Here is a 12,577-nt window from a genome sequence, read left to right on the forward strand (position 1 = left end):
TATTAATATTTTTGATTATTATTTTTAATCATTTTGTGCTAATGTTATTAGTCTCTAGGATAATAGACTTAACTTAAATATTTTTGTAAATGTTGCACAATAGAAATTTACGGATTTACCTGTGTTCAATAGACAGCAGCGCTTTGGATGTAGCAAACAAGTGCTGTATCCACAGCGTTGCCACTTCCGGATCGTGTGCACCCTGCCTTACTCTTTTATTTTTCTGTCCACATAGACATATGAGGGCTTGTTTTTTGTAGGACGAGTTGTACTTTTGTACAACTCGTCTTTCCAGGCCGCAGCATATCTAATTATCTTGCGGAGATGCGAGTCTTCGCAAAATAAATTGTATTGGAAGCAGTTATTCCGCACGGTTCATTGAACACTTGAAGAATCATCTGTGTTCAAAAGCCGGCAGCGCTTTGGACGCAGAGGACATGTGCTGTCTGGCTTAGAAGATCAGAACCACCATCAATACATGAATGCAGCAGCAGAACCAACATTAGTACATGAATAAATCACCACCCCATGTACAATGGTAGCAGATAAACCTACAACTCCCAATATGTCTTTAATACCGGGAGTTGTTGTTGTTACCAGCCATCATCAGATTGCGGACCATACAGGAACCACAGTACTAGCAAAACATAGGTAGTGTCACAAATAAACAATTACATATAGGTACCATATATTGGCCATCTTCTCTGATTGAAGTCGCTCCCATCCCTTTTTGTGTCCATGTAGCACAGACACCATGAAGAGATTTCATGCCCAGACTTCCCCCCCCCCCCCCTTTCCATCTTCACCAGTGATTCCAGACACCGTGCCCTTAAGAATGTAATTATCATTATACTACCTATGAAAAGATATATCCCATGCATCGCTCCTGAATACAGTGGCGTATCCACGGGGGGGCAGCCGGGGCATGTGCCCCGGGGGCACCCGACACGGGGGCGCCAACGGGGCCGCCTGATGATGCGGCATTGCGGCGGTCCAAGCCAGGCTCCTCGTCGGCGCCATTTTGTCTGAGATAATCCCGTTCGTTCTCTGACTGAGCCGGCTGTGCTGTCAAATTGACAGCCGGCTCAGAGAAAGTGCTGCTGCTGCAGTGCTGCTGCACGTCGCTAGTACCCGGTCGCCGGCTTGCCTTGTTGTGAGACGCCCTTCCCTTCTCAGTTTAATCCAGTGCCCGCCGCCTGCGCCCCTGACAACCGCTGAGAGGCGCTGACCGCCGCTGGCACTTCCACATCAGGGAAGCGCCAGCAGCGGCTGACGTCACTGAGCGTGTGACAGGCTGCTGCTTCGTTCGTTGCACTAGCGCCGGTGTTCAGTTCGGGTGTAGTGTTGGAGTTGGACGGACGGTGCCGGTGGTAAGTGCTCCAGACTGCGGCAGCGGGGACCGGGTAATGGAGCTGAAGTCTGAAGACACCGACCGTCTGTCCGAACGAACCTTCAGAATCAGATTTCTGAATGATTAACTTTGAAATGAGCCTGCCTGGCTGCATGCATGATAGGGGGAAGGGGAGGGGAGGGAGCAGCGGCCAGGGGCAACGGCGCAAATGGGTATGTGTCACTTGTGAGTCTGAGGACTGTGAAGCAAAGCCTTAGCTAGGGGGGCAGCTGGATGAAAGACTGAGCCTGGAACATATCATGAAATGGGGGGGATGCGGATGGGGGCAGAAATCAGGACATTAAGGGGGCAGAAATCAGGACATTAAGGGGGCACAAATCTGGACAGTATGGGGGCACAAATCTGGACAGTGGTTTGTGCAGCACTATATGGGGCAAATATCTTTATGGAGCATCTTATGGGGCCATTATTAACCTTTATGCAGGATTATATGGGGCTCCTGATTCAATATGGATATTCAAAAACACTTAACCTACTGCTGTCTCAATTAATTTTACTTTTATTGGTATCTATTTTAACTTTATGGGGATTCAGGAATGTACCTTGGCTTGGTCATACAGTTTCAATAGAGTTAAGGTTCAAATGGGGGAGATTTGGGGGGGGGGAGGTTTTTTTTTTTTTTTTTTGGGGGGGGTGCCAAACTGATCCTTTGCCCCGGGTGCAGTAAAGGCTCGATACACCTCTGCCCGAATATATAATTGCCTTTGCTTCCTGCATAAAATATCCCCCGCACACTGCCCCTCTTCAAAATGTACCCCTCTCTTCAAAATGTACCCCGCCCACTTCCCCTCTGCAAAATGTACCCAGCACGCTGCCCCTCTGCAAAATGTACCCCGCACACTGCACCGCTGCAAGATAAGCCCACAATACTGCCCCTCTGCAAAATATCTCCATCACACTGTGCCTTTCCAAAACATTCCCCCACACTACCTCTATCTATCTTTCTATCTATACAAAAAAATGGAACAGCGCAATACCAATAAGTGGGTGTACCCCTCCTCAACAAAGCATCCAATACTTGCCCCAATCCAGACAGAGGAAAAAATGAATGCACCACTCCACAGATTTCAGGTGAAAAAAATTTGGGTTTTTGTTTTTTGAAATCCACATGGTGTGGCAACGTTTCGGCTCACACTGAGCCTTTCTCAAGCAGTGATCGACACACACTAATGCTTTAAAATTTGAAATTTTATGCACTCTTTGATATAATAATGTTTAATAAGGATTAAGAATCATGTATATATACTCATCTGTGTGTGTAGATCACTGCTTGAGAAAGGCTTAGTGTGAGCCGAAATGTTGCCACACCATGTGGTTTTGAAATAAAACTAAATTTTTTTCACCTGATATCTATGGAGTGCTGCCTTCATTTTTTCCTCTGTCTGTCTGTCTATCTATCTATCTATCTATCTATCTATCTATCTATCTATCTATCTATCTATCTATCCCATATCTATCCCATATCTATCTATCTATCTATCTATCTATCTATCTATCTATCTATCTATCTATCCCATATCTATCTATCTATCTATCCCATATCTATCTATCTATCTATCTCTATCTTTGCACTTCTAAAACATGTAAACATCTGTAATTTCTATTCTGCATTCCATTCCGGTAAATGTCACTCAGGCGGCACAGGGATGTCACACTTTGTTATCCTTGTGCACATGTGTGGGTGGTATTGACATCTGTGCTGCCGGAGAAAAATAGACATGTTTACGCGTGGGTCACATGGACATGTGCGCAGCCCCATAGATTATAATGGGTGTGCGGGTGAAAACTGTCACCACACGTACTGGAAACACTGTCATGTGAAAAGGGCCTTTCATGAGCATTATATCACCAGTGGCCAGTGTGTAAATTGCCAGATTACTAATTTTGCTTTTTTCTTATTAATTAAAGAAAAATAAAATTAAAATACATGTGACTTTAAAACATTCCCTTTAACAGCTTTAACAGTAATTTTTTTAAGCAAACCAGTTTGACGGCAGGGTTTTTTGATCTAGGCCGATTTAATACAAAAAGTCAAGCTGTGATTTTTCAAGGGAGGAGAAAAAGGGTTACAGGGCAGGGGTTTTTGATCTAGGCCGATTTATTACAAAAAGTCAAGCTTTGATTATTCAAGGGAGGAGAAAAAGGGTTACAGACATGCCAACAGAATAAGCTCATGTCACGACACAGCTGTCAGGTGACCCGGGGCTCCTTCCCTGTCCCTAACACTAGGGGGCACCCTAGCTCGCCCTATTCCCCGGGATACTTCCGAAGGGGAAGATGCTGGGACCTCTGCCCTTGCCTTATCTCCTGAGTTAGCCCTCCATCTGTTCTCTTCCCCCACCCGGGGAAGAAGTGCACTACTGTGCACCACAATTCCCCAACCCGACACTCAGGGCAACACAAACAAGGGTTAACAGAAAACTCCAGGCATACAAGATATTCACTCACATTTAACAGAGGAATACACCGGGGTGTGAAGGTAGGGGGATAAACAAAAATAGAGAAGGATAAGGAATTACCATGCAAACAAAACAAGCAACATTCGCTAATAACTCCCCCAGCTCTCCTTCTCATAAGTACTCCTCTCCCTCCGTTAGCCATGCAGCAATAAAGCTATCTCTGATAAGGAGTTGTATCAGAGCTCAGATTATAAAGTGACAAGGAGTGGCTAACCAAGCACAGCTGTGAGCACAGGGATTTCCAACATGGCCGATTAACCCCTGTTCTGCCGAAAGGAATAAACACATTTAAAATGAAGAAGTCTTCTCAGCGCTGGAGTAGGAGTAATCAGACACTGCGGTCTTCTGGCTTCACACTGTCGCGGTAACCCAGTGACAGTACCCCCTCTTCTACGAGGGACCTCCGGAACCTCAGGGCCAGGCCTATAGGGATGAGCCACATGAAAAGCCTGGACCAGTCTGGTCACATGAACAACAGATGCTGGTACCCACATCGTCTCTTCAGGACCATACCCCCTCCAATGTACCGGATACTGAAGCGACCGATGAACAAGATGAAAATCCAAGATCCTTGCAATCTGAAACTCCAAGCTACTATCGACTGACAGGAGATGGTGGGAGAGGTGATGGTACTGAACATGCAACGTATTTTTTGAGGAGAGAACGATGAAATACATTTTGGATCTTAAAGGTAGGCGGTAAAGTAAGGCAAAATGCTACTGGATTGACGATGGCTACGATCTTATAAGGACTTATAAACCTGGGACCCAGTTTCCAAGACAGAACCTTCAGCTTAATGTTCCTAGAAGACAGCCACACCAAATCACCAAAACACAGGTCTGGTCCCTCCAAACGTGTCCAATCAGCCACACTCTTATACTTGGATACCATTTTCCTCAAATTATTCGTAATGGTAGAAATAGAAGATGAAAACCATTCTTCCTCCGGTAATCCAGGAGGGCGATTACTGTTAAATGAACTAAACTGAGGATGGAACACATATGCCTCAAAAAACGGAGACTTACAGGTCAATTCCTGACAACGATTATTTACTGCGAATTCGGCTAACGTTAAATAGGTAACCCTGTTCTCCTGATTTTCAGATACAAAACACCTGAGGTACAGCTCTAGATTCTGGTTAACCCGTTCCATCTGCCCATTAGACAGCGGGTGAAATGCGGAGGAAAATGACAATTGGATCCCAAGACTGGTGTAAAATGCCCTCCAAAACTTGGAGACAAACTGCACCCCCGATCAGAAACAATATCAGTGGGGATCCCATATAATCTGATTATTTCCCTGATAAAAACTTGCGCCAAGGATTTGGCATTCGGTAAAGCTGGTAAAGCGATAAAATGAGGCATTTTACTGAATCTATCAACCACCACAAGAATTACAGTACTCCCTGACGATATTGGTAAATCCGTGATAAAATCTACCGACAAGCGAGTCCAAGGTCTGCTGGGAATCTCCAATGTTTGGAGAGCCTCCCGACGGAAGGGTATGAGAGGTCTTAGAACGCGCGCAGACACTACAGGTGGCTACATACAGGCGGCTACATCCAATGATTGGATCCATAATGGATCAGAAAATGGTTGCGATCAGAAATATAATTACGACACAACTGTTGGGTGACCCGTGACCAGGGGCTCCTTCCCTGTCCCTAGCATTAGGGGGCACCCTAGCTCGCCCTACTCTGCGGGATACTTCTGAAGGTGAAGATGCCGGGGCCTCCGCCCTTGCCTTATTTCCTGAGTTAGCCCTCCGTCTGTTCTCTTACTACACCCGGGAAAGAAGGACGCTACTGTGCACCGCAGTACCTCAACCCAACACACAGGGCAACACAAAAAAGGGTGAAAAGAAAACTCCAGGCATACAAAATATTCACTCACATATAACAGAGGAATGCACTGAGGTGTGAAGGTAGGGGAATAAACCAAAATAAAGAAGAATAAGGAATTACCATGCATACAAACCAGCAACAGTACTCCTCACCCTCCGTTAGCCATGCAGCTAATAAGCTATCTCTGACAAGGATTTGTATCAAAGCCCAGATTATAAAGGGAAAAGGAGTGGCTAACCGAGCTCAACTGTAACATAGTAACATAGTTAGTAAGGCCGAAAAAAGACATTTGTCCATCCAGTTCAGCCTATATTCCTATATTCCATCATAATAAATCCCCAGATCTACATCCTTCTACAGAACCTAATAATTGTATGATACAATATTGTTCTGCTCCAGGAAGACATCCAGGCCTCTCTTGAACCCCTCGACTGAGTTCGCAATCACCACCTCCTCAGGCAAGCAATTCCAGATTCTCACTGCCCTAACAGTAAAGAATCCTCTTCTATGTTGGTGGAAAAACCTTCTCTCCTCCAGACGCAAAGAATGCCCCCTTGTGCCCATCACCTTCCTTGGTATAAACAGATCCTCAGCGAGATATTTGTATTGTCCCCTTATATACTTATACATGGTTATTAGATCGCCCCTCAGTCGTCTTTTTTCTAGACTAAATAATCCTTATTTCGCTAATCTATCTGGGTATTGTAGTTCTCCCATCCCCTTTATTAACTTTGTTGCCCTCCTTTGTACTCTCTCTAGTTCCATTATATCCTTCCTGAGCACCGGTGCCCAAAACTGGACACAGTACTCCATGTGCGGTCTAACTAGGGATTTGTACAGAGGCAGTATAATGCTCTCATCATGTGTATCCAGACCTCTTTTAATGCACCCCATGATCCTGTTTGCCTTGGCAGCTGCTGCCTGGCACTGGCTGCTCCAGGTAAGTTTATCATTAACTAGGATCCCCAAGTCCTTCTCCCTGTCAGATTTACCCAGTGGTTTCCCGTTCAGTGTGTAATGGTGATATTGATTCCTTCTTCCCATGTGTATAACCTTACATTTATCATTGTTAAACCTCATCTGCCACCTTTCAGCCCAAGTTTCCAACTTATCCAGATCCATCTGTAGCAGAATACTATCTTCTCTTGTATTAACTGCTTTACATAGTTTTGTATCATCTGCAAATATCAATATTTTACTGTGTAAACCTTCTACCAGATCATTAATGAATATGTTGAAGAGAACAGGTCCCAATACCGACCCCTGCGGTACCCCACTGGTCACAGCGACCCAGTTAGAGACTATACCATTTATAACCACCCTCTGCTTTCTATCACTAAGCCAGTTACTAACCCATTTACACACATTTTCCCCCAGACCAAGCATTCTCATTTTGTGTACCAACCTCTTGTGCGGCACGGTATCAAACGCTTTGGAAAAATCGAGATATACCACGTCCAATGACTCACCGTGGTCTAGCCTATAGCTTACCTCTTCATAAAAACTGATTAGATTGGTTTGACAGGAGCGATTTCTCATAAACCCATGCTGATATGGAGTTAAACAGTTATTCTCATTGAGATAATCCAGAATAACATCCTTCAGAAACCCTTCAAATATTTTACCAACAGTAGAGGTTAGACTTACTGGCCTATAATTTCCAGGTTCACTTTTAGAGCCCTTTTTGAATATTGGCACCACATTTGCTATGCGCCAGTCCTGCGGAACAGACCCCGTCGCTATAGAGTCCCTAAAAATAAGAAATAATGGTTTATCTATTACATTACTTAGTTCTCTTAGTACTCGTGGGTGTATGCCATCCGGACCCGGAGATTTATCTATTTTAATCTTATTTAGCCGGTTTCGCACCTCTTCTTGGGTTAGATTGGTGACCCTTAATATAGGGTTTTCATTGTTTCTTGGGATTTCACCTAGCATTTCATTTTCCACCGTGAATACCGTGGAGAAGAAGGTGTTTAATATGTTAGCCTTTTCCTCGTCATCTACAACCATTCTTTCCTCACTATTTTTTAAGGGGCCTACATTTTCAGTTTTTATTCTTTTACTATTGATATAGTTGAAGAACAGTTTGGGATTAGTTTTACTCTCCTTAGCAATGTGCTTCTCGGTTTCCTTTTTGGCAGCTTTAATTAGTTTTTTAGATAAAGTATTTTTCTCCCTATAGTTTTTTAGAGCTTCAATGGTGCCATCCTGCTTTAGTAGTGCAAATGCTTTCTTTTTACTGTTAATTGCCTGTCTTACTTCTTTGTTTAGCCACATTGGGTTTTTCCTATTTCTAGTCCTTTTATTCCCACAAGGTATAAACTGCTTACAGTGCCTATTTAGGATGTTCTTAAACATTTTCCATTTTTTATCTGTATTCTTATTTCTGAGGATATTGTCCCAGTCTACCAGATTAAGGGCATCTCTAAGCTGGTCAAACTTTGCCTTCCTAAAGTTCAGTGTTTTTGTGACTCCCTGACAAGTCCCCCTAGTGAAAGACAGGTGAAACTGTACAATATTGTGGTCGCTATTTCCTAGATGCCCGACCACCTGCAGATTTGTTATTCTGTCAGGTCTATTAGATAGTATTAGGTCTAAAAGTGCTGCTCCTCTGGTTGGATTCTGCACCAATTGCGAAAGATAATTTTTCTTGGTTATTAGCAGAAATCTGTTGCCTTTATGGGTTTCACAGGTTTCTGTTTCCCAGTTAATATCCGGGTAGTTAAAGTCCCCCATAACCAGGACCTCATTATGGGTTGCAGCTTCATCTATCTGCTTTGGAAGTAGACTTTCCATGATTTCTGTTATATTTGGGGGTTTGTAACAGACCCCAATGAGAATTTTGTTACCATTTTTCCCTCCATGAATTTCGACCCATATGGACTCGACATCCTCATTCCCTTCGCTAATATCCTCCCTTAAAGTGGACTTTAGACAAGACTTTACATAGAGACAAACCCCTCCTCCTCTCCGATTTTTACGATCCTTTCTAAACAGACTGTAACCCTGTAAGTTAACTGCCCAGTCATAGCTTTCATCTAACCATGTCTCGGTTATTCCCACTATGTCAAAGTTACCTGTAGATATTTCTGCTTCTAGTTCTTCCATCTTGTTTGTCAGGCTTCTGGCATTTGCGAGCATGCAGTTTAGAGGATTTTGTTTTGTTCCAATCTCCTCGCTGTGGATTGTTTTAGAAATGTTCTTACCTCCCTTCTGAGTATGTTTTCCTGGGTCTTCTTTGTTCGAGTCTAATGTTTTTCTTCCCGTCCCCTCTTCTTCTGTGAGCACAAGGATTTCCAACAAGGCCGATTAACCCCTTTTCTGCAAAAAGGAACAAACACATTTAAAATGAAGGAGAAGTGCTTCTTCTCAGCTCTGGAGTAGGAGCAATCAGACGCTGCAGTCTTCTGTCTCCACACTGTTGCGGTAACCCTGTGATAGCTCACTGACGTGTTTTACTGTTAACTCTACTATGTTCTGTAAAACATAGAGGCTGTAAAAGCCTATCCCTATCCTTTAAACTACCATTTTCACGCATGAAATATTCAGATTTGTCATACTGTTCATAAGTATTTGATATTTAGGACATGGTTTCTTTTTCCTTCAGGTGAACTCTGTGAAGATTCCATGGCTATGGTGGCTGAAGATGATGAGTTTATAAAAGTAATCAATGAAGCTGAACTAGCAGAATCTGAGCGAAAGATTGAAGAAGATGATGACATTAGGCTTGAAATCAAAATGGTGCGACGGATTGCAGAAATGTCAAAGAAAGAGTCTTTGTTATTTGTACCAGATGAGCGTGAAGATGAACAAGAAAGTGAAGATCATGGAACTGATACAGAATCAGATGATCAAGATGTCTGGCAGGTAAAAAATCCTTTTACAATGGTTTTCTATTTAATAAACATGTACATCTATTTTAAAAAATATGTTTGAACTTGTTTCCATCAGAGTTTTCATCCACCAGTTTTGGCTTCCCATATGTAATGTAATAAAGATAAGGATGCATAGTCAAAATCTGGGAGGGTGCTATATCAGCAAGCAATATGTACTGACAAGAGAATGGGAAAGTGCTAAACAAAAACAATATGCACACCTCCATATAAATATGATAATGTTACAATACAAAGTGCCATGTTATAAATAATTAAAAACCCCAAATAGTCCACAACTGCATGCAGAAATGATCAAATACAGTACATTATCACAAAGGATGGACCACAAAAATTAGTGGAAATGACAGAGACATGATGTAAGTGTATTGGGGGGCATGTAATTAAGCCAAAGGTCAGTAAGTAACAAAAATTTAACATGCAATACCAATATCATAGAGAACATGACAAAATTAAATTGAAAAGACTGTAAATTGCTAGTGCAAAAATCGGAAATAAATTTTTTTAATAAAATGATGGTGCTTCTTAGGCCATGTGCACACGCTGCGGATTCCATTGTGGAATTTTCCGCAGCGGGTTTGCAAAATCCACAGTGAAAAACCGCTGCGGTTTTTACTGCGGATTTATTGCGGTTTCTTTTACGGTTTCCTCTGCGGGTTTTCACCCGCAGGATACCCTTTTTCCACCTTTCATAGAGCACACTGATGAAGGTCCTATGACCGAAACGTTTGTGAACATTGTGAATACTGTATGTATCATTAATAAACACTTTATTGCATCAGACCCACGAGAGTGTGCCAAGTATATCCTATATCAATCTCCAGACATGAACCCCATTGAAAACCTCTGGAATGTAATCAAGAGGATGATGGATAGTCACAAGCCATCAAACAAAGACGAACTGCTTAAATTTTTGCTCCAGAAGCAGTGTGAAAGACTGGTGGAAAGCATGCTAAGACTCATGAAAGCTGTGATTAAAAATCATGGTTATTCCACAAAATATTGATTTCTGAACTCTTCCTGAGTTAAAACATTAGTATTATTGTTTCTAAATGATTATGAACTTGTTTTCTTTGCATTATTTGAGGTCTGAAAGCACTGGGGTTTTTTTTAATTTTGACCATTTCTTCTTTTCAGAAAAAAAATACAAAATTTATTGCTTAGAAATTCGGAGACATGTTGACAGTAGTTTATAGAATAAAAGAACAATTTGCATTATACTCAAAAATATACCTATAAAGAGAAAAATCAGACAAACTGAACAATTTGCAGTGGTCTCTTAATTTTTGCCAGATCTGTCTGTATGTATTATATATATACATATATATATATATATATATATATATATATATATATATATATATATATAATAAAAGCGAGAGAGAGAAATATACAGTACAGACCAAGAGTTTGGACACACCTTCTCATTTAAAGATTTTTCTGTATTTTCATGACTATGAAAATTGCACATTCACACTGAAGGCATCAAAACTATGAATTAACACATGTGGAATTATATACTTAACAAAAAAAGTGTGAAACAACTGGAATTATGTCTTATATTCTAGGTTCTTCAAAGTAGCCACCTTTTGCTTTGATGACTGCTTTGCACACTCTTGGCATTCTCTTGATGAGCTTCAAGAGGTAGTCACCGGGAATGGTTTTCACTTCACAGGTGTGCCCTGTCAGGTTTAATAAGTGTGATTTCTTGCCTTATAAATGGGGTTGGGACCATCAGTTGTGTTGTGCAGAAGTCTGGTGGATACACAGCTGATAGTCCTACTGAATAGACTGTTAGAATTTGTATTATGGCAAGAAAAAAGCAGCTAAGTAAAAAAAAATTAGTGGCCATCATTACTTTAAGAAATGAAGGTCAGTCAGTCCGAAAAATTGGGATAACTTTGAAAGTGTCCCCAAGTGCAGTGGCAAAAACCATCAAGCGCTACAAAGAAACTGGCTCACATGAGGACCGCCCCAGGAAAGGAAGACCAAGAGTCACCTCTGCTTCTGAGGATAAGTTTGTCTGAGACACCAGCCTCAGAAATCGCAGGTTAACAGCAGCTCAGATTAGAGACCGGGTCAATGCCACACAGAGTTCTAGCAGCATAGCAGCAGACACTTCTCTGCAACAACTGTTAAGGGGAGACTTTGTGCAGCAGGCCTTCATGGTAAAATAGCTGCTAGGAAACCACTGCTAAGGACAGGCAACAAGCAGAAGAGACTTGTTTGGGCTAAAGAACACAAGGAATGAACATTAGACCAGTGGAAATCTGTGCTCTGGTCTGATGAGTCCAAATTTGAGATCTTTGGTTCCAACCACCGTGTCTTTGTGCGACGCAGAAAACATGAACGGATGGACTGTACATGCCTGGTTCCCACCATAAAGCATGGAGGAGGAGGTGTGATGGTGTGGGGGTGCTTTGCTGGTGACACTGTTGGGGATTTATTCAAAATTGAAGGCATACTGAACCAGCATGGCTACCACAGCATCTTGCAAGCGGCATGCTATTTCATCCGGTTTGTGTTTAGTTGCACCATAATTTATTTTTCAGCAGGACAATGACCTCAAACACACCTCCAGACTGTGTAAGGGCTATTTGACCAAGAAGGAGAGTGATGGGGTGCTACGCCAGATGACCTGGCCTCCACAGTCACCAGACCTGAATCCAATCGAGATGGTTTGGGGTGAGCTGAACCGCAGAGTGAAGGCAAAAGGGCCAACAAGTGCTAAGCATCTCTGGGTACTCCTTCAAGATTGTTGGAAGACCATTCCCGCTGACTACCTCTTGAAGCTCATCAAGAGAATGCCAAGAGTGTGCAAAGCAGTCATCAAAGCAAAAGGTGAATGTGCAATTTTCATAGTCACGAAAATACAGAAAAATCTTTAAATGAGAAGGTGTGTCCAAACTTTTGGTCTGTACTGTATATACATATGTAAATATATAGCTGACCAATATAGCTTATTACT

At 42.3% G+C, this 12,577-nt stretch overlaps 1 protein-coding gene and 1 long non-coding RNA gene across 7 annotated transcripts in view; one reads left to right on the forward strand and one right to left on the reverse strand.

Annotated features, from left to right (window-relative positions):
• The window catches only part of LOC143782309 (uncharacterized), a 37,845-nt gene extending 36,547 nt beyond the window's left edge, over positions 1-1,298 (reverse strand). For 4 of the 6 annotated variants that reach the window (XR_013216927.1, XR_013216929.1, XR_013216925.1 and 1 more), the window contains exon 1: positions 1,148-1,293. This is a non-coding gene — a long non-coding RNA (uncharacterized LOC143782309). Of the gene's footprint in view, positions 1-1,147 lie in introns of all 6 variants that reach the window. The other 2 variants (XR_013216924.1, XR_013216926.1) reach the window with 2 other exon arrangements.
• LOC143782308 (NFX1-type zinc finger-containing protein 1-like) overlaps positions 1-12,577 on the forward strand; it is a 495,771-nt gene that overhangs the window by 142,712 nt on the left and 340,482 nt on the right. The window contains exon 12 of the mRNA XM_077269631.1: positions 9,324-9,583. Coding sequence (XP_077125746.1) covers positions 9,324-9,583 — 260 coding nt within the window. The remainder of the gene's footprint in view (positions 1-9,323; positions 9,584-12,577) is intronic.

This window comes from Ranitomeya variabilis, chromosome 6, assembly GCF_051348905.1.
Source record: "Ranitomeya variabilis isolate aRanVar5 chromosome 6, aRanVar5.hap1, whole genome shotgun sequence".
Taxonomy (NCBI): Eukaryota; Metazoa; Chordata; class Amphibia; order Anura; family Dendrobatidae; genus Ranitomeya; species Ranitomeya variabilis.